The sequence below is a fragment of the Artemia sp. Qi Xiang Cuo genome, chromosome 1, assembly GCF_049724085.1.
Source record: "Artemia sp. Qi Xiang Cuo chromosome 1, ASM4972408v1, whole genome shotgun sequence".
NCBI lineage: Eukaryota > Metazoa > Arthropoda > Branchiopoda > Anostraca > Artemiidae > Artemia > Artemia sp. Qi Xiang Cuo.
Window position 1 is genome coordinate 12,540,206 of NC_142794.1, and position 27,153 is coordinate 12,567,358.

General features: G+C 35.0%; 1 protein-coding gene across 1 annotated transcript in view; it reads left to right on the forward strand.

Annotated features, from left to right (window-relative positions):
- The window catches only part of LOC148956014 (uncharacterized), a 62,390-nt gene extending 35,808 nt beyond the window's left edge, over positions 1 to 26,582 (forward strand). Inside the window, exons 8-13 of the mRNA XM_089088957.1 lie at positions 6,933 to 7,055; positions 11,500 to 11,674; positions 21,140 to 21,321; positions 23,967 to 24,165; positions 25,524 to 25,660; positions 26,457 to 26,582. Of these exons, the coding sequence (XP_088945083.1) occupies positions 6,933 to 7,055; positions 11,500 to 11,674; positions 21,140 to 21,321; positions 23,967 to 24,165; positions 25,524 to 25,660; positions 26,457 to 26,582 (942 nt within the window). The remainder of the gene's footprint in view (positions 1 to 6,932; positions 7,056 to 11,499; positions 11,675 to 21,139; positions 21,322 to 23,966; positions 24,166 to 25,523; positions 25,661 to 26,456) is intronic.
- The last annotated feature ends 571 nt before the right edge of the window (positions 26,583 to 27,153 follow it).

A 27,153-nucleotide genomic window follows, 5' to 3' on the forward strand; every position in this document is an offset into this window, starting at 1 on the left:
TAGTGTTCGAAGATGAGTCTGGCACATATCTGTCAGCATTTCTACTAAACCTATGCCCCCTATATAACGGTTGTTCTCATAAACAATGGTTGGCCGTCAACCCTGGATTTATCCTTGACGTTCTGGCGTTTGCATGTATCCTTTGGTGTTATTCTTGCATACGTCGAAGCTAAGCAAACCATGTTGTTATCTAACCATTTCATTGCAATAACGCTGGAATAAATGTCAGTCCTGTAATCTGACATTTATCTTTCTTTTTCTTCATTTCACCATCTATGAGAATTGGGCACCCCGTCAGTTGCGCTTCGTCTAACGTACCAATGCAAGGGAGTTCTTTGATTTGAGCAAACTCATTAGTTTCAAGCTCGAAAATCAGTTGTCAAAGAAAATCTTGTAGTTTTTCTCTGACAAGATAATCATCAGAAATAAAGCTATGTCGCTTCAACCAGACATCTTCAACCAGAATGCCCTTGATACACTTCAAAACCATGTACACAACCTGACACACCAGCTCTTGTGAACACTATTTTCCCCACTTCTTTTTTTGGGTAGATATTATTTCAAGTTTCTTCGCTCCTTGGAAGAATTTTTTTTTCATCAATTGAATGGTACTCTTCGAGCTTGACTTCAAGAATGTATGTAAAGGGAAATTGGTTAAAAAGAGGAAAGAGGAAGTAGGGTTGTTTGACGAGGAGTGTCAACAGAGGGAAGTGGAACTACAGAATATGTTAGATTTAGTGAATTTAGAAAATGACCCAAGTAAGAAGGGCCACATTTTCCTACAATTTAAAACAGGTAGAAGGGAATATAAGAGGCTAATTGAAAGAAAAAAAGGAGTGATTAGAAAAAATGAAAGGCAGGCATTGGTCTCGTCATATAAGGATAGTAGAATGAAAACATTCTGGAGGATGGTGAAAGAGGAAGATAAGACAGGGGGGCTAACTAGCCAAGAAACACCAGAGCCTAGTTCATGGCCAGCATATTTCAGGGAAAGAGAAGGTAATTGCAGTAATCTTCAAGAATTAGATAGAGAGATATTAGATGATGGAGAGGTTGTCCTTACCAGTGAAGGAGTATGATTATGAATTATTAGAGGATGTATCGGAAAGAGAGGTTAGAGAGTGTTTTAAAAAAAAATTGAAGGAGGATCGAAACCAGGAATTGATGGCATTCCAACTGAAGTATATAAAAGATTTATATTATGGATCCTACCTGTGTTGTTAGTACTATTCAGTCGGATTCTTTCTCTTCATCGGTGGCCTTCGGTATGGAAGAAATATCTAATAGTGCCTCTTTTAAAAAAAACTTAGAAAACTCTTAAAAAAAACTTTTAAAAAACTCTTTTAAAAAAACACTTTGAGAGGGCATTCGATAGTGTTGATAGAGTCTTACTGTGTCTAGAATTATTGAAAGTAGGTCTACCGAAAACATTTGTTATGATAGGAAGGGAAATGTACCGAGGTACAAAAGGCATAGTTAAAGTAATAGATATGGGTTTGTCAGAAGAGTTTTAATTTAAAAGAGGAGTCAACCAAGGTAGTACTGTGTCTTCAAGATTATTTTGTGTATATATTAATGATATAGTAGAATATTTCAGAAAGAAGTGGGCACCAACGGTGATGTTGGGAACGTATGCTTTATCAGTACTGCTTTTTGTGGATGACTCGGTCTTGGTAGCTAAGTCTCCCAGTGACCTTCAGATGCTAATAGATATTCTAAGTGATTATGTTGAGGAAAACAAAATAACCTTAAATGTTCAAAGAACAGAAATAGTGGTATTTGGAACGAGTAATAAGACTTGTCAGACGGACCAGAAGTTTTATTATAGAGGAAAGGAAATTCAACAAAAATCAAGTTTTAAGTATCTAGGAGTAACTCTGATGGAGCTTCAGTATATAAGAGAGTAATCGGGGTTCATCAGACAACTCACACGCAAGCAGTAAGAGGGGACATAGGGCTATTTTCTCTAAGGAAATATAGAATAGGGCAGATGTTCCGGTTCTGGAGGAAGGTTATAGAGCTGCTGAATGATAGACTAGTAAAGCTAGCATATTTAGAATTATTTAAGTTAGGGAGGAAAAAAGCGTGGCCTTTTCAGATACACCGTATATTAAAGGAGGTAGGCCTATCCCACCTGTGTAATGAAGGATTAGGTGCACCGGGCCTACCTATAGATATAGCGGAGCAGGTTACAAAAGTTATAGAACACCAAGAGGTACAGCTGTGGTTCGCTACTGTAGAGTCATCAGAGAGCCTTAGTTCCTATAAAGAAATAAAACTAGTTTTTGGTCTCGAAATATATTTCAAGATAGATTTAACACCTAAGTGCCTTGGAATATGGTTCCAGCTCAGAGCGAATAGCCTTCCATTGCGTGGTCGTTGGAAATTATGTTAGAAATAGGGGTTTAACGGATTCGGAGTACTCTTGGCCCTTTTGTAATCAGGGTGTAGATGTAAACCATCTTCTCACAGGGTGCCGGGGGCTTTCAAACCTGAGAGTTTTTTTTGGAAAGGACGCCCTTTATCTCCCTGGTATTCTTGAGTCGACGGCAAAACCCATGATAGAGGCAGTTTGCAGCTACCTTGAGGAAGTTTTGAATTTAAGGAAAAGTTTGTAGTTAAAAAATAACGAGAAGAAACTTTTAGTTGTTTGTATAAGTTTGTTTTCTTGTTTTAATTGTTTAGTTGAAGCTCATTATTTTTATTTAGTTGATTGAATATTCATGTACATGTCCTTTGGCTTTTAAATACATTATCTATCTATCTATCTATCTATGACCCACGACGGGTCAAGTCTTGTGTAGCTTGTCAAATCCTTGTTCTACAGGTTTCTTTGCTTTATTATTGTCGTTGAAATGTTTAGAAGGTAGTTACCATTACTAAATTTCTACTGTAGATTAACTCACTGCTAGACGGGGATCTTTATTTAACATCAATAGCAGTGCTCCCATATACCCTAGCATCTTTTATTGATTCTGCAAATTTTCAGTTTATAAGATGTGCGGGACTTTTTATTTCGGAAAAGCAAGTACATTAACTTTTTTTATCGTTTATCTTACCCTGCTATGATTTCTCAACCATCAGCCCCCAAAAACGCAAAAAGAAGAGTCAACAGAAAAAAAGAGATAAGAATGAATACTATAGGGCAAGTTAAAAAAGACTAAGTTTTTCAAATGTAAGCAAGGAGCAGTGTTAGAACGTAAAACAGGACAGAAATTATTCTTTATATTAGGGATGCCCCCTACTCACTGCCTTGGTCATTGCAGTAAAGCTTGTTATTCCAATTCAATAATCCTTGTATTTCAGCAATCGTTTTTATTTAGTTTTTGTTTCATATTTTGAGCCACGATCGTCCGATGTTGTATTTTTACAAGACGAGGAATTGTATCTTCCTACTGATCCACATTCTTGCCCTCTTAAGGAATTCCAGCTGTAGTAATTCTAAATTGTATATATTTTGTACACATCTGACATGCAAGGAATTTTCCTTCTCTTCCTTTTATTTCCAGTTTCTATCTTAGAAACTGCCGACCTTTTCATTCGTTTTTCGGTACTTCTCTATTATATACTACACACTCAAGAAGTGAAGTTTGGTTAATGCAAATGAAATAAAACAAAGTACGATGAAAATATAATACTTTAGTAACAAAACTATGAAAACTACCACAAAGAATTACCGAAGGGGGTTGCCCAGAGCGCATTATATTAAATACATAACCTAACCTAACCTAGGTACCTTTTTTGCCCCTCAATCCCAAAAAACTGAAGTTTAAATATTTGTTCATGTAGTGAGAAACCCTGTTTGCCTAGTCAACCAAAGCAATTGCCTGTTCACGGAAGTTGCTTGACTAGTTTGTTCGCGTCACAAATTCTCGAGTGTGTAGTATATATGAGAGAAGTACCCGTTTTTCTTATTCCTTGGTTTGGCGACTCGCTGTTTATTGCAGATGTCATACAGCAGCTCCTGGAATGTATCAACCGACTGTGATCTTTCAAACTCAGGGTCGTATCCGGGATCGTTTTTTTTTCGGGGGGGGGGGCTACAAAAGGATCTTTTTTGGGAGGGGGGTACACACACAAATATCTCAAAAAACGCATAACAAATTTGTTTATATCCATTTTTTTACGTTTTTACGAGTCAGACAAACATTTCGGAGGAGGGGTGTGTGACCCCCCCCATATCCCCCTGGATACGGCCTTGTTTCAGCCCCATCAATAGATACTGCAAAAAGCAATTTTTTTTTTTACTAGAAATTAGTCTAAGCTTGAAAAGTACAGCGTTTTTCTGCAAAAATTGCCTCTAGGGTTAAAAGTTGTTTTGAAGAACACCAGCATATAAAATTTTATTAACAGTAAATGCTAAAACTGACAATGGTCTGAACTAGTGCCACTTGCAGACTAGCTTGGATAAGTCTCATCTCATCAAACGCAAACTCATTTGCGATTTTTCTCTTTTTTATTATTTTCGCCGTTTATAATATCGTATACCTTTTGGCATATCATCAAGCAATCGATGTTAAAAAGCAATTTGAGCAAATTGAGGAGGGGGGTCAAATATTTATTACTCCGAACAGAGTTACTGTACCAGAATTTGGTTAATTTACGGGAATATTAGTTTTAATTGGATGTCGTTCTCTTGGTTGTGATAAGTACGAGCTAAAAGCATAAAGTTGGTTGTGATAAAGATCTACCCAAATTTTTCTATAATGATGACACGCTGTACCGGAAGCTATAATAAACATCCGGTTTGTGATGGTCAAGTATAATTATTTAGAGGAGTAAATACAAAAAAAGTGCAGCCTCACTATATTTTTTATTTGAAACTTGTCAAAGACAAAGACAACAAAAAAAACTGCAAATAAATACAGATTGTGCATTTTTTATTCAAAATCCTAGGATCTGGTTTGATTCAAAAGATCATTTGAATGATATTTTGTTGCTAAGTTTTTCTTAGGTCTCATAACATTAATGTTAAGGCATTTGCCAAAAAATGGATCATATATTATAGATTATATGATGGACTAGAACGTGGAAAATGGACCTTTAGCCGTAGGTACCATCAGAAGGATGCCAGGGAACAATATCCCCCATCTTTTGATTAGTTTGTGATGCTTTTCGACTACAAGCATCCTTGAGTCGGTCCTGTTGCAGACGGGATCGAACCCTGGAACCCATATTTCCAGGCAAAGATTAATCTACAGGACGGTTCTTCTCTATTTTGGAAACAAGAAAACATTAAAATAGAAAAATAAGATATTGAAAAATATTTTCGTTTAAATATTGATAAAAACAAAGCTCTTGGTAGTTATCCCCCCCCCCCTGAGAAATTTTTTGGTTACACTCATGCAGTAACCCCAATTTGTTTTCCTAGAAACACGGCTCTGACTTAAAATCTGACTTTTCAGCAGAAGATATGTATCGGCAAATACCTAATTATTAATGTGTCGAGACCAAAGAAAGTCTTAGCAACAACATAACATTCACATAATCAAATCTTTTGAAACGCACCTAATCCTAAGATTTTCAATTAAAAAAAAGACACCCTGTTAATGCTGATTTTTTCAAGTTGTCGGTACATCTTTGACAAGTTTCAAATATAAAAATATATTATTGTTGCACTTTTTGAATTTACTCCTCTGAGTAATTATATATAACATTACAAACCAGATGTTTCTTATAGCTTCTGGTTCAGTGTGTCATCACTATAGGAAAATTTGCTTGGATCAGATCTGCTTTTATATATCATAACCAAGAGGACGAAATCAAATTAGCGCTAATATTCTCGCAAATTAACCATATTCTTGTTGAGTAAATGTTCGGAGTAATTTCTATTTGACCTCCACCCTCTCATTTTTTTCGCCATCCTCACTGGTTACATAATTTCCATTGTTAGTTGATATGAGAAAAAGTATACGATACTATAAATAGTGAAAAATATAAAAAAGGACCCTTGACTAGGGTCAATTCGTAATGTGGTATTAAGAAAGCCTTGCATAGTGATGGGCTTCAAAATAATTTCTTCGTTGTAGACTAAAAATTTTTTGTTCGTCGCAAAACGGAGTAAAAAGTGCGTTCATGATGTACGTTGCCACGACAAGAGGCCAATACGTCTGGCCAGCTGCTCAAGTAATTTGGTCATGGATATTAATATGTAAAATATTTATTTGAATAAAAGCCTAGGTTATAAAGGCTAAATTCAAGGTTTGCTTAGTAAGAAAGATAAAGTAATCCTTGGAAAAAATTACATATAATATTATTTTATTTAGTTTTCTTATTAGGGACCGATATCCGGTGGTAGCACAGTGGATTGATGCTCTGCTGGGTTTACGGGTTCCAGGGATATTCCTGCCGCAGCAAGGCTGGGCGACAGACACAACCTCCCCCCCCCCTTCCTGTGTCTCTGTAAAAAAGGGACCCAGCAACTGAAACGTCGATCCCAAGCCCTTTGTGCAAGCAATGACACAAAATTGTTTTGTTTTTTGTTGTTATTAGGGACCGAAGCAGCGTAACATCTCAGACTGTCCAGCGGAAAGGGTGGGGTCGCGGACAAAATTTACTATCTTCTTTCAGAACATAGTGTTATGCTCGAATTTTTATATATTTTTTATAGAGGGGGGGGGGGTAATAAGTTTTCTAAGGGGTGTTGTTGATATCCAGATAGCTGTTCGTCTTAGAATCTTAAATCTTAGAATAAACATAGGTTGAGTTTGCCAACATGGTAGCAGCTACTATTGGAAAGTCTATCGATGTTTGTGTTGTGAGACACTGAAACGAATATGACCTTTGTACAGTTTTTAAGGTATAAATTCGATATAAATATGCTAATTATAAATATTTATATTGACTTTTCACTGACAAAACTGCGAAAGCATAAGAATGTACATTATGGGAGATTAATTTGTCCTTTTTTAGTAATTTGTATTCCTTATTAGGGACCAAGACAGGCTGACATCTCAGAGCAAATCAAAGTTGAATTTGCCAAACAGGTCGCTGCTACTATTGGGGAGTCCTCTCCGGTTGATGTGCCCTCGGTCTTGGAGTCCAGTGTGGACCAGGTAACCTTCTTTTCCTTCTCGTCCGTGTAATGTTATTTGTACTCTTTAGGTATAAATAAATAATTCATGGGTGCAGCGTGGACAATCTACCCCTTTCCTAATTTTGTGAGTTAGCCTATGTTCAAGTTAAGATGGTTAAGCTGTGTATATTGCTTGCTTTAACATAGTTTATGTTTATGTATGATTAATAAAAAAAACCTTTTCAACGAAATAAGTTTTTCAAAGAAAAGTTAAGAACGCCATTAAACCAAAATTGAGCAAAAATAAAATCAAATAAACTACCAAACGTGAAACTACCACAAACCAGCATCGATAAATAAATGAAATACAAAACTAAAAGAAATTACATTAAATAAACGAGTCAAACTCAAAACGAGCAGAAATTAACATAAGTTGGGCTCAAAACCCCTATGCCTTCCCAAGACCAGAACAAAATTTGCACTTTACTGAAAAAAATATAAATGTTATTACTTTTATAACTTTGGTAAATCAAATAATATTAACATTTTGGTTACCAAATATCAGTATATGTATATTAAACTGACAATGCACATTCATTTGTATTTTTTTCATCTGAAACTGACAATGCACGTTCATCAATCGAATGAGCCCTTTTCGAAGTTCCCACGACAACTCTTTCGATACGAGGTGCCCTGGTCTAAACAACAACAAAAAATAATACATTATACCCTCATCGATCTTTAAGCCTTCCAGTCACTTTAGACTATTAAAAGGGGCACTAGGCCTTTCGAATTCCTATCGAATGAGCCCTTTTTGAAACGACAACGCTTTCTATAAACACCTTATATGCCCCAGGGCATAAATTACAACCCTTACCCTAAGGGCTGTTAGGGTGGTTGTCATCCTCTAAGACATAATTTCCAGAACTTTCAACTATGTTAAACAAAATTGCTATCCCAAAATTTTGATTGGACGTGTTTGGGAAAATGGTGGGCGTGAGAGGGACGTTAGTCGCTCTCCCATAACTTTAATCTATTAAAATTAAGATCTTTTAAGCCTTCCAGTCACTTTAGACTATTAAAAAGAGCACTAGGCCTTTCGACTTCCAATCGAATGAGCCCTTTTTGAAACGACAACGCTTTCTATAAACACCTTATATGCCCCAGGGCATAAATTACAACTCTTACCCTAATGGTTGTTAGGGTGGTGGTCATCCTCTAAGACCTAATTTCCAGAACTTTCAACTAAGTTAAACAAAATTGCTATCCCAAAATTTTGATTGGATGTGTTTGGGAAAATGGTGGGCGTGAGAGGGACGTTAGTCGCTCTCCCATCACTTTCGTCTATTAAAAAAGGAACTAGCCCTTTCAATTCCCAGTAAAATGAGCCCTTTTGAAGTTTTTACGACAACGCTTTCAATTTAAACCTTATACGCCCCCAGGTCATAGCTTACAACCTTTGCCAAGAGACCTGGGGGGGGGGTGCCATTCTAAAAGACCTAATTTCCGGAACTTTTTACTACGTTGAACAAAATGGCTATATGAAAATTTTGATTGGATGTTTTTGGAGGAATTGCGGGCGTGAGAGGGGGGTTAGTTACCCTCCAATCACTTTCGACTGTTAAAAAGGGCACTAGCCCTCTCAGTTTCCAACTGAATGAGCCCCTTTTGAAGTTTTACGACAACGCTATGTATAAAAACCTTAAATGCCCACTACATGTTCAGAGTGTAAATCAAACAATTCCATTTGAATTTTTTTTTAATTTGATTTTAGTATTTTATTTAACAATTTTATTAAGAATAAACAATTCTCCGTTCTTTGTGATGTTTATATGATTTTCAATACAAGTTTTATATATGATAAGACTTGGGTTCCGCAAGGTCTTTCATCTGGCCCTGATTATCTAAAATAGGAAAACAAGAAGGCACCTTTCACAATAAGGCTAGCCAGAAATTTAGAAGAAAATCCCAACGGGTTTTGAAGCCCAAAAAAAGGAATTTTTTTGGAACACAGTTTTATTCCAAAACTTATGGGAGCTGATCCCTGGTCCTCCATGGACCGATACCCCTCCCTTTCTAAAAAAATTGTCAAAGATAAATAATGGGAAATGACCCCTGGCACTCCCTCCATGGACCGACCCTCTTCCAAAATAAAAAGAAACTTGTTAACAATATTTTATTCCAAAAATCATTTATGTAATTCTCGCTACTTTTGTCACGTTCAACCGCGAAAATAAAAGTATTTATTTTTGTTGTCTGAGAAGTATTTGTTCCTATCTTTTAGAAATAATATCTGGAAAAGTTAGTGTTAATTTTGCGATTGCGGAGAAGGCAATGTCGCAGGATGAATCGCATGATGGCGCATTCGCTTCTGAAAAGACTATGTAGGCCTAGTCTTTACAAGATCAATTGTTAATTTGGACATTTATCTTAATGCTTGATTTACTAAGTTAAATTATGACAACAGTTACGAGATTTACTAAGTTGCCTTGTTATGAAAGGTGCCTTTTTGTTTTCCTATTCTACATAATCAATGCCAGATTAAGACCTTACGGAACCCAAGCCTTATCACTCCAATTTTCACTAGTTTATAGTACAATAAGTTTAATTTAAAAAGTTTTATACACCCTTTTTTCGTAATTTAACCATTCTTAGCTGTTTATCCCTCAACAAGGAAAGGGGATTTTCCTTGTTCAAGATGAGAGATTGTCATTTAGCTGAATTGGGCTTTTCATCTTTGCTTATTCCAATTGTCCGCTTTTCATTTTAGTTCGTAAAGGTTAATCGAATTAATAGCTTCTTTTCCTGTGTCGGTGTCAAATGGCTTTTTTTTTTTAGAAAGATTTATTTTTTTTCCTAGAAAGTTTTTTTTTTTTAAGACGCGCTTCTAGACTTGTGGCTACTATGGACAGTGATTGGATCTTCTAGGTTGCAGCTACTAGTGTAACCATAATGACTTAAAAGGACAATTAACATATTAACGTGAAGAAATTTTTTTTAGCATTAATATTACCTATAGTCCAGATACGATTACAGCTCGACCCTAAAGTTCGAAAGTATACAAAGTAAGGTCATTTTAATTTATCAAAATAAGGATCAAAATTCAAGGTCTAAGTCTATTTGGATCTAACCTCAAAATTTCTGAAAGTTAGGAGGTTTATTCGCTTTACAATTTTATATATAACATTTTAAAGGTCAGGCTGGTCTGCAGTTTTAAAATATATTTTATTTATGAAAGGTTTTTTGGCAAAGGGTTCGAATCTGTCTCTTTATTGGCTTGTGGACCTGCTGCGTTTTCGTTTTTTTGAAACAAGGCTTAGGACGAAAAGTTTTAAATTTAGAGTGTGTTGTTGCCATTGTTATTAACTCAACGTTAACTTAAGGCGTTTATTTTTGTCTTTCTTTTTGATGTCTGTTTGTAAAATATGCAATGTGTTTTTTCTGTCATTGTGGGGTCGTGGAAGACACTCGATCTTTTCCTTTTCAGTGTGTTCCTAGACGGCGAAGCTGTTTTGCATTGAGCAGGGTTTTCATGGTGACCCATCCAGCTTTTGGGTTCGGGAGCTTTTCCCTCAAGTACAATAATGCATTTGTAAAGCTGTAATTGGAAATAGTCTGTTACTTGCTCATACCAATGGAGTACGATATACAAATTCATGGTGTTAATATTGGTAGATTTTCAGCGGTAAAAAAAACATTAATTGTTCCTAACAATTGTTAGCAACATCATAAGAAGTGTTTCAGTAAATAGTAATAAGTAAAGTAGCTTACTTGAAAAAAGCTATAGCATTCGAAGTTGCAACTGCGCATAGTTGTGCAATGGCACACAAATGGGAGTGTAACTTGAGTGCCCCCCCCCCCCGTCCAGTCCACACAAGTACCTGGTTTTACATATCAAGATGTAGCACAACCGTATTTCTCATTAAGAAGATTGTAATATAGTCTAAATTGAGATTTGTTAGCTTTGAATTACAAATACCATATCCTGAATGGCTCTTGCATGATTCTTTTTGCTTTAGCCCATCATTAAATTGAAAGTATCATTTAAATTTACTTCAATTAATAAATCATCAAGGGTTATAATTCACTCAGCATAAAAATGCCTTTCAGGCAAAGAATTAAGACGCTAAGTTTAGAAAATTTGAATATATGTTAATTTTACATTTGATAATATTATGTTAGTATTTTAACATTTGATTAAAACAAATTTATTAAACTAGCTAATTATTGAAATTGATGACAATGATGCATATGAAACTTAAAATCGAAAACATTTTTTTTTGTAGCTGAATTGAATGTTTCTAAAAGCAACATTGATTGGTTATTGAGTCACTCTTGGAGCAGTTTTTTATGTTGATTTCACGCTAAACTATTTTGTACATATTCCAACCCTGTCCTGAATGTTTTGATAGGGATTGCACCTTCGTGGTAGAAACAATGTTTTTTCTGATCCTGCAACTGAAGGACTTTCTTCTCGCTTTTAGCAAGTGGAGTCAGAATTGATGGTACCTCCAGCATTCATCGACACATCAATACCACCTCCATTGAAGTCAGCCGAGCCTGCTCCAGAACACACAAGTCTTCTAAATGGTGTTACAGATGAACCAATGGTGCCAGAAAACCAATTAGAAGAAGAACCAGCTCCAAAGATAGAAATAGGTGAGTCGCTTTTAGATTTGTGTACTTAGAGTCAGCTATATGCCAGTTATTAGTACTATTTTAGGCGGATTTTTGCACATAGCCCATACCGATCTCCAGAAACCTTCGCAAGTTTTCTCAAAATTTCCGTAGTAAGATTTATCGTAGGAATTTATTTAGGGAAATAATCAAAACGTTTGGAGCCACTGTGGTAACTCAAAAGATGCTTTGGGACTTTTTTTTCGGAAAACCTATATTTATGTCCCACCTCCTAACCCAAGATAAATGTTAGCTGGTCCAATTAATATCCTCCTATATTACTTTGTTTGCAAGATATTCAGAAATTACCCTTTTTTTCAAATTGATAATAATAATGAGTCCAACCCAGTTAACAGCTATAAACTTAATATTTCGTTTGCAATTAGAAGACACGGAAGGCTTTGCCACCTTCATTGGAAATTTGCTTTACATTTGGGCAAGATTAAAGAAGGAAATTTACATCAAGACTTTGAATGAACTTTGTCATTGAACTCTCTGAAAATAATCTAGTGAGTAATCCGGAAGTTCATTATTTTGTGAATGACCCAAAAAGTTATTTTATTTGTTGCGTATAAATATGCTACCGAAATATCTGGATATGTGACCGAAATATCTGGACTTATGTACCTTTTTTTCACTGTCTAAATAAATGGATTTATCCTCATTTGAAAGCTGTTTGGTTTGATAATAATATTGTTCTTTCATGAAAGAAGCTTAAGAAAATCTTCATTTTGCAAAAGAATTTTTTTTTAATAACATCCGAAAGCTAAAAACTCAGTTCTTAAAATCAATTCTGTGTAATATAACGTTTTTTTGAATTTCCGCAACAAAATGCAGTCACTTAATGTGCTGTTTTCTCACTTCCCATTTCACGCGTTTTCGTTAGATTTTGAAATCACGCGTTTTAGAAATTAAGAGATCTTGTCGATCACTGACAAACGAGATCCGGTGTTATCAGCGAAACAATGAAGTCGATAAATCTGGATCATTAGATTTCACCCAATGGAACTGATAAACCTGATTCACGACTTGGTAAAATCTGATATCTGTTTTTCCTCTAAGTTTTCGATTTCACAATCTAGATTATAAACTGACAACAGGTTTTTTAGGGGAAGGACAGGAATTAGTTGAATGTTAGGTGAGTAGCAGGGTCTTTGATGTTTTGATTATGTTATTTTTTTTAAATCTCTTCTTAGATTAATGTAATTATTTTATTTTTTCGTTTGGGTGGATTTGTTTAATTATCCCTATCCTTATCATGCTGTGGGATTTGGAGGGGATGTTTTTATGTTCAGTTTTTTTGTTAATAAGTTAAATTAAATATATAAACAAATAATCCATATAAACCCTGAATTAAAAGAATAGCTTTAAGGTATCAACTGCAAATGGAGGGTTCGGCAAATATAAAATAGAATTTTCCGAGTTCTTTTTTAAATTACAAATCCAAGCAACAATAAACTGAAAACTGCTTCGAAGTAACCCCTAGCTCAATGACTGAGAAATCAGAAAAGATAAGAAAGAGAGAATGAAAGAATAAAGAATTCAGATAACATTACGGAACAAAAAAAAAAACGGTGAAAAAAAGAGAGCAAAGAATAAAGGAGTTGCAGCCGTCGTTAAGTAATTGAAAAAAAAAAAAAAAAAAAAAACACTTAGTAGCCATTTATTTAGCAATCTAACCTTTCTCGAAGACATAAGGATTCCGAGTTAGAAACTTTTTCGAATTGATCTATGGTATTTTATTTCAAGCAAATCAAACGGAATGACATGCAGTCCAAGGGTTAAAATTTGGTCATAATGACAGAGTGAGAGGAGTTTCAAGATGTTTCTTGTAGAAGATTCTCACAACCATCCCAGGAAAAATATGCAATTCCAAGTATCTTCATACCTTCTACATTTACAGCCGTGTAATTGGTGTCAAACCGTAATAACGCTCTGAAACATGTCTTTTTATGTTTGAAATAACGAATCTACTTCTGAGAGTGAACGAAACGGCCGTTATAGCTGACGTTATTCTTCTGATCGACGAAGAATAAAGCCAAGAATAAGGCCCATGGCCTACAAAATCGAATTCTTTACAAACATCTAGGAGAAGGGGAGTGGAATCAATCCAAAGTTATGCCGCTAATAAAGACAAATCTAAAAGGCGACACATTCATGCTCAGGCCTTTTCATTGACATTTAACAATTGAGTTAGCGTATAAGCATATAACCCATAACAGTTATATTTACTCATTAACAATTCAACTGAGCCAAGGACCGAGTACTCGGGGAACAGGTTCATCCGGCGTCGCACTTGTATCTAGAACAGATCTTTCTGGCGATATTATTCCTGCAAATCCCTCTGCTGACTCCTTCAAAAGAAGGTTCAAGGGACATTTAAAACCTCGACGTTTCTGAACGAGGTACGTGATTAGTGGCATTATCTGGCGCCGTTAAAATCAGAATAAAAAAAAAAAATACAAATAAAACATAATAACAATTATAATTAACTTATAAGCATATAACAACTGAGAAAACAATGCATGAGATTGCTTTGAAAAATATCGTAACCCAAAGAAAGATGAACAAGCTTAGTCAAGGGAGAAAGAATGGAAGGTCAAATGAACTTGGATTGTTGGGATACTTTTCTACCATGCTCTGTAATTTGGCTATTAAATCAATATCGGCTAATGTTTTTTTCTTTTTCTTGTTCTTGAAGCAGAACAAGGTGTTTTTCTGCCTTACCTGGCCACTGAAATTCGGATAGTACTTGGAAATGTGTTTAACCGTAAGCTCCCAGACGGATAATACTGTGCAAATGACTCACGCTAATGTGTAAAAGAGAAGGTCATGAAGGTTATCTTGACCGAATCAGTAGCCTATTTAAATGTAAGGTGTAACACCCATTATCCAGGAAATAATCGACATTTTTATATTTTTCACAAATTCAGGGCTCATTAGTGAATTAGTTTCGATTATTCAGGTAAGCTTGGCAATTTTACAGAGCAAAGTCGTGCGCAAGGGTGGTCCCCGTGGGCCTGCGCTTACGGCTTATAATTTTTACGGTTTGGCCCAAAAATTTGCTGCATTTTGAACTAATGTGCCTGTTATTATATTTTCCTCGAAATAGGCTTATATTCATATCCCCTGACCTGTTCTATTGCCTGGTTGCATTGAAAGATCCAGTACGCAAGTTAAAATTCCTAAGAAGCAAGCGTCATATAGCACAGGGCCGTAACAAGCAAGCGTTAAAAAGCATGGGAGGGGACTGGTTGCCCAAAATCCCTTTCAGTCCTGAAAAGAGGAAATAGAAATCTCAACTTCCTATCAAATGAGCGTCCTCATAAGTTGTTAACGACCGCGCTTTCCCCACAATCTCGGCTAAAAAAATACAAATGAGCCCTTTGGCTCTTTACTAAAGCAATGCTAATCTGTTGTCTAATAAAGCTTCAGTTTTGAGATATGTTTGGTTTTAAAGCTCTCATTAGCTTGACTTAGAAAGTGAATCCAGTTTTCAAAGAGTATTCGTCATTGGCACTTTTTTAGTTTTAAGACTTCTGTTTGTGAACATACCGCTTATATTAAGTATCTTGCAAATGATCTGAACTAAAATAAGAGACAAATCCATATGATCTATCTCTTTGATTTCTTTGAGCAATGAAAGTTGCCTATAACCTTATTTTTTCAACATACTAATACTACAACTTAGTTGAAACTTATTATTTTCCATTGAATTCCCGTAACAAGCTGTAACCTATTTATTGTCCAGATTTCTCAGCTATTGCTAAAAGACTGACATATATGTGATTTCTTTTCACTGCAGCAGCTTTGCTATTGATGTTTTGTCCTCAGCTTCTACGGAAAAGTTGAGAAGAATCGTAAATCTTGGTTTTACTAAATAGTTAGTTAATCAGTAAACAATTGTAAAACCAATTTACAATTTGGTAAGAAAATGGGGACCGTATTTTCGTATTACTAAATATATAACCTGTAAACAACTGTAAGACTAATTTGCTAAAGAATTGGGAGCAATAAACGAAAGAGCCCAGAGGAATTTTGCGTTTTAAATTCCTTTCGCTTTTCCTATTGCCTTGTTACTGTTTTCTTTTGTTCAGGGATTCTTTTAGGGGCTTCAGTTCATGAAAATTTAAGGGGGGGGGACAAAATTTGTTCTTCAAAATACAAGGAGATGCAAATTTTCGTTTTTCAATGAAAATGCAGAAAAAGGCATTGAAAAATTGAAAAGATTGAAAAAAATAGAAATCATCATTAGAGTTTTCAGTTCTCAATTAAAAATTTACCCGCCCATATACTACTACCATTTGTTGTACTTACTTTTTGTACTAACTTTGTATTGAGAGCAATTGGGAGCAATAAACGAAAGAGCCCAGAGGAATTTTGCGTTTTAAATTCTTTTCGCTTTTCCTATTGCCTGGTTACTGTTTTCTTTTGTTCAGGGATTCTTTTAGGGGCTTCAATTCATGAAAATTTAAGGGGGGGGGGGACAAAATTTTTTCTTCAAAATATAAGGAGATGAAAATACAAGGAGATGAGTTCATGAAAATTTAAGGGGGGGGGACAAAATTTGTTCTTCAAAATACAAGGAGATGCAAATTTTCGTTTTTCAATGAAAATGCAGAAAAAGGCATTGAAAAATTGAAAAGATTGAAAAAAATAGAAATCATCATTAGAGTTTTCAGTTCTCAATTAAAAATTTACCCGCCCATATACTACTACCATTTGTTGTACTTACTTTTTGTACTAACTTTGTTGTACTGTTGTACTTACTTTGTACTTACTTACTAACGGATATTAAAAATGTATTAAAAACTGCTTCAAAACCCGACACCGTGACGGCTAATGCTATATGGGAACATATTGACCATGTTTACCATGTATGACCATGTTGACCATATTGACCATGTATGGGAGCATGTTTTCTCTACAACGTTTTATCATTTAGCGTCTGCAGAAACGACATTCAGAGAGTAGATTCGATTCTGTGGTCAAACCTACGATGTATTTAAGCAAATTTCGATAACACGAATTACTTGTGTTTAGTTAATAATGCATATATTGTTATTTGACTTGTGTTTTTTATTCAGTTACCCTTTCACCGTTACTAGGAAAGGGTCGTCCAATTTTAGTTTGGTGTTTTTATTTTAAGGTTTGGTTTTTAAATTTTTATCAGTTTTATTCTGCACTGAGGACGGTCAAGCGGAGGTCTTGACCGAAATATTTGCATAATTTTTCAATTTTTTCACTGGCTGTTAATTGTCCTCGTTTCCTTTCTTCGCGATTTTTTGTTTACACGGGTATGTTGTGTGCTGCTTATGATTTTCATGTGCCGGGTTCAGGGCATTCACCCCAGTTTCCCCATCCCCTCTCCGTCCCTGTTGCATGTAAATTAAATATTTAGAAATAAAGTTTTAGATAGTAACGTTAGATATTCTTTGAATTTTACTTACATCATTGGTTTTACTTTTTCCTTTGGCACTTCATCTTAATTTTGTTTATAGTAATAAGATTTGTTAAATTTCAGACGCGACTTTTTCTTATAGCTATGTTCAGTTAAAACATTTAAGAGTATCATAGCTATTTCGAAACTTCTTTTAATATTGTGAATTGTTTCTTTATTTGTTCATTATGAATATTATTTATTATTTTTTTTTAATTATTCCCAAATAAACGTTATACGGAGAGAGAGAGAGAGAAAGATTATATTGACAAAAGTTACATGGCACGTGGCCACGAATATTTTAAGTCAGTCAAGAGACGACTTGAGTGGGATCATGCAACTTCTTTCGATTTTTGTCTTGTTCCAATAGTGCACATGGTTTTATATAATGGCTGTGCTCATAAACGTTCTAGGATTCGTAATAAGGGCAGAAGTAAGTTCAAATTTTGCACATTATTCGGGGGGGGGGGGCGTGCCTTTGTTTGAAGGAAAATCTGAGAAATATTATAGTGATAATACGAAACTATGAAAACAGGTCAAAATTACGATATTTAGGGGGGGGGGGTCACTCGAACCTAAAGTTAGTATGTTTTGTGTATTTGTGGACGAATATTTGGCATATTGACCTGATATTTAACTAATATTGCTAGAATATTTGTTTGCCCCTTCTTTATGCCTAACCTAATTGTATTGCGTAATGAGGGTAATTTTATCAATAACGAGGAGTCACACTCACCTTTATGATATATCTGGTTGCTGTCTAGGAGTTGCCGACTTTCCGAAATCACGTACACGAGTTGACACCTGTCAATCGTAGCAAAAATGTGCCAAGCCCTAGGGGTACTGTCCGGTACATGCAGTGGTCCAAGATGTTCTCCAGGTGGGGCAAATGAGTGGACCTCTCGGTTATTATGTATTCTCATGTACTTATCTTCCACTTCGGTAAATATTGGTCAGTGTCAGAGCATGTACCTCTCATTGGTTAGTTTAATCGATGCATGTGTTGAAGGTTCTTAGCCTCCAAATAGCGTTTCCTGTTTAAAATATCTTTATGTCGCCAAACAAATGTTGGGAAAGATATCACATTCTTTTCGCGCTCACAAGATGGCTTTCCATTATGATTTCTTGCATTGCGCATGGGACGTTATAGGCTTTTTTAAAGTAGTTATAGTATTAATTATATAGTTATTTATAATTATATAGTTATTTATAGTTATTATAGTTATTGACAAGTTAGTACAGACTTCGTAATAAAAAGTGAAATGTTGCATAGCGCATTCAAAACTACAAAATATATTTCAGACTTTTGAATATATAAACAATTTCTAATCTATGCTCAAATAATTTGAACAGAATTTTACATGAAACTTCCGTGGATTGAACAACAAGATTGATAGAGGATAAACTTTCACAAAGTAACTTTTCTCATTACTGACGAATAACCTCACTCTGACTTTTCTTAGACCTGTAATGCTAATTTTTAAGCCAAAATTGTTTCAATTGCTTTAGGCTTTGAAATGCTTCAGGATAAACAGTGATAGGTGTCGAATTACAATGATCTGCCAAAGGACTTTCTGTATTTGAATAATTACTTGTAGATCCCCATATTTCAATTTCTGTACTTGTTGGTTAACCAGTCTGTTATTGAGGCGAAAACGGATTAGACTTATTACCGTCTGTTTCATTAACGTTTGGATAAGAATTTGTATCCAATAGTACACAGTTCGCAGCGCTCTCTCGCTTATCTTCCTAAATTTAGACTAAGATGATTCACCTGACCTTGGCTTCGGAACGCTGTATGGTGGCTGCATTGCTGCAATGACAGGTGGCTGCTTGGCTGTATGGTAGCTCAATGATAGCATTGGGTTTAAAACTATCCTTGAATATTATTGTAGCGTGTGAATGATGTTTCAGAGGTTCCCATATTTCGATTTCATTACTTGATGCTATGGATTTTGCTTTTGCAGGATTAGCTGAATTGCTTTGAGGTTTGATGACTTCAGTTTCAAGATTCGTGCACGGTGATCTTTTCAGAGAAGTTTTCGAGAAACTTCTGATGATTTTCCTTTCCATTGTTCTAGCTTAGTCAAATGCTCCAGACTTGAGTCTCACATTTAATTTACTTGTTGTCCTGTTAGACACCTATTTTGTCATATTATTAATTACTTAATTCAATTAATTTTTCGCTACCATATGTAAACAAGTATTCGAATAATGCTACTGCTTTGTATACATGGCGCCGACGATCAATATCGCCTATTTTCTTATTAATCACTTTCATTATTTCGTGCAGTTAAATTCTGTCACGAGTAAGCCTGGCCCCTCCAGTCATCACTTCAAGTGCTGGGTAACTTTGATCGGTGCAGGTAGCTTCCCTTGTCAGTATTTTCAGGGAGATATAGCGTTGTAATATGTTTCCCATGCTTCTTCTTATTCCATTTAAATGAAATCGTTAATTCAAAAATACAATACTGTTTTAACTAATAGCTGACTAGCACTAATAAGGTGCTTTGAAGTTTACGCTCTAATTATGAGGGGAGTGGTGGACATTGTCTCTATAACGCCTAAATGCTGTATTGGCCATTTTAAGTGCCAAAAAGCGGTGATCAAGGTGATCTCAGAAAGAAAATCAACATAGTAAAATAATCAGGAGGATTGAAGTATGATTGTGTTAAAAATTTCTCCGTTGTTCCTCCCTCTCAGTACGGTATCATTTCTGGCAATTGTCTCAGAAGTTTAAAAATATTAGATAAGCTTTTAGGTGTGACAGCGAGAACTTCGTTACAAATACGTAATGCTGGCGAATATTTTAAAGGCCTTAAGTTTGGGATCAGGTAGGTTTGAATCTTAGATTAGTCAAATTGTTGTCTTAGAGGAGACTAAAAACTTCAGTCTTTGAGAAGACTAAACACTCGAAAATGACAAACAAATAAATAAAAAATTAAATATTCTTAAAAATAAATCTAAAGTAGAAAATATTCTTTTAAATCTAAAATCTGTAGATATGAGTGAAAACGAGGGCGCAAAACGGACTTAGATTTGAACCACTTGATCACTTTAGCTCGTTTTCCTCAACTCGCCGACTTTTTTTGCATTTGTAACTTAAATAAATTTATATATATATATATATATATATATATATATATATATATATATATATATATATATATATATATATATATATATAGTATGTATGTATGTATATAATACATGAAAAAACAAAGTCTTTCAACTAAATCTTCTAGCCTGCCCATGAACCTGCAAAGGCAAGTTGTCCTAGGGGCGTGTCAGGAATAGAAAAAAAGAGGAGAAAACTTCAGTTCTGGTTTATACCACAAATTAAATATACCAGAAATACTGATAATATAAAAAAATATATGTATATAAATAAAAATGCATAATTCCTTGCTGAATTACTACTGGAGTCACAGTAACGACCAAAAAACAACAAAAAAACTATCCAAATAATCCGCTATACTCCTTCACTCACCTCAAACAACAAAAGAAGAAGGAAAAAAGTACGAATAATAGCTTAGGAATCATTAATAGGATACATTTTTTCCTTGACTTTATTCTCGAGAAAAATGTATATTTAGCACTTACCTTTCGGATCATCTATCAGCCAGGATTTTTGTGGTATTGAGAGTAATAGTATTGTGAGGAAGGATGGTGAAACATGTCCTGTGTAGAATATTGCTTATTGCGCTTCACTTTCGTCATTGGCAGCCGATGAAATTTTTTTCTTCTTCCAGAAATGATGGTTTTCATTGGCTGCCAGTGACAGAAATTACTCGCAACCGATTGCAATAATACATACTCGTTTTACTTGTTTTAAAAAAATAAATAAAATATTTGAAACGATATTTTGCCCTGAAGTTCATTTATTCACTCTTCTATCACATAGTCTTAGCGTAATGTCAATGTCAGGCATATAGACTCTAAAATACTTAATTACTAAAATAGAATCGGACGAAATGAATAATTTCTCATAATTTGTATTATTTCAGAAGAGCCCAGTGAGGAGGTGCCTGTCCAAGATGTAACACTTCCGTCACCTGTAGCAGAAAATGAAAAAAAGGAAGAAACAATTGAAGCGGCCGAAGTATCTTCAAGCCAAGTATTAATTCCGTCGAATCCAGTAATGCCCGTCGATTCCATTGCTGATCTGTCTGTGTCTACTGTTGTCGTTGTAAGTTGTATTCCACGCATCTTTTAATTTATTCATACATGTAGAGAAGAAGCTGAGGAGAGAAAGAAAAAAGAGTCGAAAGTAAATAGAAAGTATTCTACTCATCACTCATTAAAAATGTGCATTATTTGATAATCATTATAATACTTATTAAGGAATGACTTAATAAACCGTTCCAGGTTTGCTGTTAATTTGTATTAAATTTGAAGTAAATACGTATTGAATTAAAGTTTCTGCTAGTAATGTACTCCCAGTTAAACTTTAATTGTTATTAATTTTTATTATTATTAACTGTTATTTTAATTGTTAATTTTTGTATTTTAATTGTTATTAACTTTTTAAAATGACGACTCCCCTGAAAATACCAGGAAGTCACTTTGGATCTACGAATTTCTGCCTCTATTTATTTTCTTGTATTTTATCTATTCATTTATGTTTTTTATTATGTTCTATTATTTTCGATTATCTATTCATTTATGTTTTTTTTCCATCATTTTTAATGTATGACAAGCACAGTTCATATATTATCCAGTATGATCATTCTCTATCTCACCCATTATAAAAACCCGGACCGGGGTGCGAGTGCTCCGGAGAACGTTTTGGCAGATGTAAACATGTTAGACATGCTAGACAGGTTAGTCTGTTTCTGACTGTTTCCATCAAAGTGCATTGAAACAAACGGAAATAAAGCTAATGCAGAAACAAGCTAGACAAGCGAGACAAGCTAAGGCAGAAATAAGTGGGAGGAGCTTTTTGTTCACGAAGACCAGAAATGATCTGCGATAAGCTTACTGGTATATTCTGTCTACTGTGATGACAAGTATCATCTTGTAGGGGTACCATTCCAGCTTTACTAATATTGGCTAGGACGCACATAGCTAGATTCCCAAACTGTTTCGACAATATGGAACACCCGCTGACTAAGTATTGTTATTTGAATTTCTCCCCAAAACTCTTTCCTCTTGTGACATAAGGCGTGGCTGAATTGTATAAAAAAAAGTATTTGGTAATGTTTACCCCCTCTAAATTATTGAAAAAAATAATAAAGACATCCCTAGACTCGGCAGTAAAGGTTTCTTTTTACGGTAACATAATCTTTCCCTTTCCCTAAAAAAAACCTGGAGCTGACTTTTCAGTTCCAGGAAAGACAGGACTGATCCTATTCTTGTGGTGACCGATATAGAGTAACATTTTCCTATGAGAAGATCAACTTGGTTCTCCTCGCTTTTGAATACCCTGGTCATTTAGTTCTTTTGGGGAAATAACCTTAGTTTTCAAGGTAAATGTTTTACCATAACCTTTTAGGGAGGTAATTGAATTAATAGTAGTAATAATTAAAAAAAGAAAAAAGTGTGTACTTAATGTTTTCGTAAACCCTATTTATGATAATTGAATAAAAAGATAAATTACTCCCATCGATTCAATTGACAAATATGCATTAAAATCGGCAGGGAAGGTGATTTTGAATGGTTTTTCTTTTGTGATTTCTTCCTCTCTCCTTTTTCCTTTTTTTTACCTGCACCTGCTACTTCAAAAGCTCGAGAGTTTTGGCACTAAGGTTTGGCAGCTAAGCAATGGAGAGTGGAACGATTAGGTTAGGCGGCGAAGTCCGAATATGCGCCTAAGATTTTGGGCTGACATGTGCTGGAGTCAATTAGGAGTTTCTAGGTGGGCGGGCCTATTAGGCTTAGGTCGCTTGTTCGTCGGTGAGTCCAGTCGACTTCAGCCCCCCCCCTCTCCCCTTTGCATACAAGTCCAGTGGACATTATTCTTCATGGGTCAACCCAAAAATCTCGGTTATCTCCATTGCAATTCCAGGGGGCTTTCCCAGTAAGGCAAGGCTAATTTTAATTACCCTTACTCTATGCCTATCTACCTTAGTTCTGCCCTAGGATGTATGATAGAATATCTATTAACAAGTTTATGACAATATTTTTATGCAATTCTGAAAAATGGTTATGCCAGGTTTGCCTCTCACTCAAAATACCTGTCTTGCCTTTACTCCAATTAGCCATGGCTCTCAAGTCTCATCACTTCCAAGTTGCTTTTAATTGTTAATAAATTTAATTATTTATCAGTTTTATGTTTTATTTTAAATTGGTGTATGCGGATTTACTAAAGAGAGGGATTTATTACCCAAATCCTGTGAGAATTGGCCATTGGTGGCACATAAGAGGCTCAAAGGAAGGATTTTAATGCAAAATATGCTTATTTTTAGGTAAGCCATTTGAGACAGTATTAATTGTCAGGGTACGACCGCTACCAATATATTTTTATAAACTTTGTATACTTTTATATATTGTATATACTAATATACCACTAATATATTTTTGGCTTTTCATGTTTGGAGGTACAAACTAATAGCTGCGTTAAGCTACCTTAGATGCGAATATTAACCCGCACTTTTGTCCCATTCTAATATCCGCAACCAAACATAAGAATACCGAATAATTCCAGGAAAAAAAAATTGAAGTTCCCGTACCCGGTGTGTATAAAAATGTGTTTTTATATGTTATGATGAATAATCAATCTGCGTTATCATCCTGAATTCATCATTGATGCCTAATTTTATCTGAAGCTCCTGACAAGTTCAGCTGCCGTGTTTTTGAATTTTTTTGTCTAATATTACTTTACTTATTTTTAAGGAGCCTCCTCATGTCCTCGAAACATCTGTTACTGCACCAGAGGAATCGATTTCAACACCACAAAGTACTAACGTTGAACCCGATGTTGAAGAAGAGAAAGAATCAAGTTTCCCAGCTGACTCCCCGCCAGAATCTCCACTCCCTGAAACTGAACAGCAGGAAAATCCATCTGTAAAGTTAATATACCCCTACAAAGAAGGTTTGTCTTTTTGTTTATTTCAAAATGAATGCTTTCTTTTCTTTCTTGGAATTTGATTAAATATAAGATTTGACTATGTTTGTTAATGTTACATTAGATTATAGGATAACTAAAATATTAGATTAAATCATTTTCGGTTATATTGTAAATGTAAGATTATATTCGGGACTAGATTAAGTATCGGATAACTAGTTAAAACTAAACTAGTCCAAAATTGGTTAAATTGTCTATAGTCTTTATTTTTATTTATTTTTGAATTCTTTTTCCGTAACCTTCACACTGTTATTTAAGAGTCCCCTCAAGCTACTTTTTTTTTAGCGCTTCAGTGTGCTACCAGACATGTGCACTATATATAGAGCTAGCCTACCTAGCAGGCACGGGTTCTTCTATGTCTATGTCTAAGGAGAGAAACAACCCTCGTTCTAGCTAAGGACAACCTACTCCCTCGTTATTATCTGTAAAAAGGTATGGGCCAAAATGGTCAGGGGGAGCCGGCGTTTACCCCCGCGGAAAGTTCCCCGCCGGCAAAATTGAGCAGCTAGAGAGAAAGTACAAAATAGCTACCTCTTCAATTTTGGTATAATGGCCATTATTTTTTTTAGTTATACTTCATTTTCTTAATTTATATTTAAATAATAAAAAAAAGCGTGTTCCTTAAAGTAGATAGCTCTTTTATTTCGGCATAATACCAATATTTTTTAGTTCTTTAGACTACATGTTCTTTAAATTACATTAAAAAAAACCACATCCCTTAAAGTAGATTGTTCTTTTATTTCGGCATAATACCCAATATTTATTTTTTAGTTAGACTACATGCTAAATTAGCTTTACCAGGCTTAAGTACCTGTAGCTTACCTAGTAAATTACTTCAAATAAAGTAGTTTTTTCTTCCAAAACTATCCTTTTCTTTCTTTATTAAAATCTTAAAAAAGAAAGAATTAAAAAATTGAAGGGGTATACATCTAAAACAACTCGCATACCTGAGTGGATGAAAAAGTATATGTGTGAATTCTTGAGAAACATATTTTTGGATCGAGGTGGATGGAACAGTGTTAGGTGGAGGGCAAGAGTTGTCATTCCTGTTACTCCCTTTTTTGTGGTATTTTCAGTGTGGAACCAAGTTCATGGCTTTAACTACCGAGTGTACAATAATAATGTAGTGTTAGTATCTAGTGCAGGCGTCAATTTGTTTGATGTTGGAAAATCTGGATGATTTTATAGACGATGAATAAATTCTGTGTTATCATCCTGTACATTCCATGATGATTTGTTAATATTTGCTGATGTGAAAGTCAGTAGAAATGATGATATCTTTAATATCTACTTTTAAGAATAATGTATGCTTGCATTTTTTTCAGGTCAGTGGAGCCCTTTAAATCCCGGAGGCACGAAGAGATACGATACAGAATTTTTAAAGATGATTCAAGATTCGCCTTTGGCCAAAATAACTCCCAACATCCCAGCCGAGATCTCTTCTACAGGTCCATCTTTCAAAGTAAGTTATAAATATTTTCCTTGTTATCTGTTCAATTGCTTAGACTCATTGTCATGTGCTACATAGTTTTAGATTATTCGATTTACACAAAATTCCCCTAACTGTGAACAAGATGAGCTCTACTAATGGATTACTTAAGACGAATCCCATCATTTTCTCTTCCTCATCACAAATCGCTAATTTAACAACTGAGGACCTCACAAAGTTCGACCTCCTATATTTTATTCCATATCACTATTTTTCAACCTGGGTGGTCTTGGCACTATTCCCAAAGGAGTCATGATATTGTGTAGACGAATGGGTCGTAGTTGTTTAATAAAAATACATTGATTTTGCATGAATGAACCAATTTGCTCAGAATAATTATTGTTCGCAGTTTCTGCGTTTCTATGTTGTTAATGTCATTTATAATTGAATTTACTTTTTTTTTTCGTATATATCGTGATGATGTAACAGATTATGGTTATATTCAAAGTCCCCCTATATTGATGAATTAATAAATAGTGTCTTTATTTTAAAAAGATAATTAGTTAACTTAGAAAAAAAAAAAGTTGCCCATTGATGGAGCAAATTCTACTTTGAACGAACTTAGATTCAGACCAAAAACTCTCATTCCATGGTATCCCAATCTAGCCCAAGTAAAAGTCTAGACAACATATGGGGTTTAGCTTAGGCTCCAGAACTGTTTCCATTTAATCAAGTCTTATGTTATTATATTATGAAACATTTCCATCAACATAATTTGCTGTTTGTTCGTCTACTAAAGTATTTGATCTACTAGGATTTATTTTTGCAGCAGCCTGGTAGTTGGGGTCAAGGACGGAAGCAGATGTTTAATCGTTATGACACAGCAGGAGCTGGCGCAATGTCCCCTGCTTACCTTCACTCTCCAATGCATGGATGTAAGACCCCTTTGCCTTAACGTCCGAGCCAGGGTAAAGGAATGCATAGACCTACTGTGATAAATATTCCTGTTGCACAACCGAAGGCTGCATTTCCAAAAGTTGAAAATGCTTGTGTTCCTGACACCTATGCCAAGAAGAAAGTCACTGATGCTGAAGAACAGAAGACTATTGTAAGATTTTCTTTGTATGTTTAATTAAATGTTTGAAAATAATGGTTGCGGCAATAACTTTAACCTAGTAAAAAGTGTGTCTCGATTTATTTTAATCAGAATCTTTAGTTCATCTGCCTAGTGAGAAATATTTTGCCACAGTGACTCAGATATAGCTGAGTAGTAATTTCAAGCAATTGAAACAAATTTCTCAGGGTTTCAGAAAAGAGTCTGAAAACCCTCGAAAATGGCCTCAAGCCGAAATAAAAGAGGTATACCACTTAAATCACCATTGTCGAAAGCTATACACTATGGATCTAAAGTACACTCACCTTCAAAAAACTAGGGAAATCACAATTTTGTTTTGTTTCAATCTCCTTTTGTTTCCCTCCTTTTCTCTAGGCCTAATCCTATTGTATAAGTGTTTGCAGAATATTTT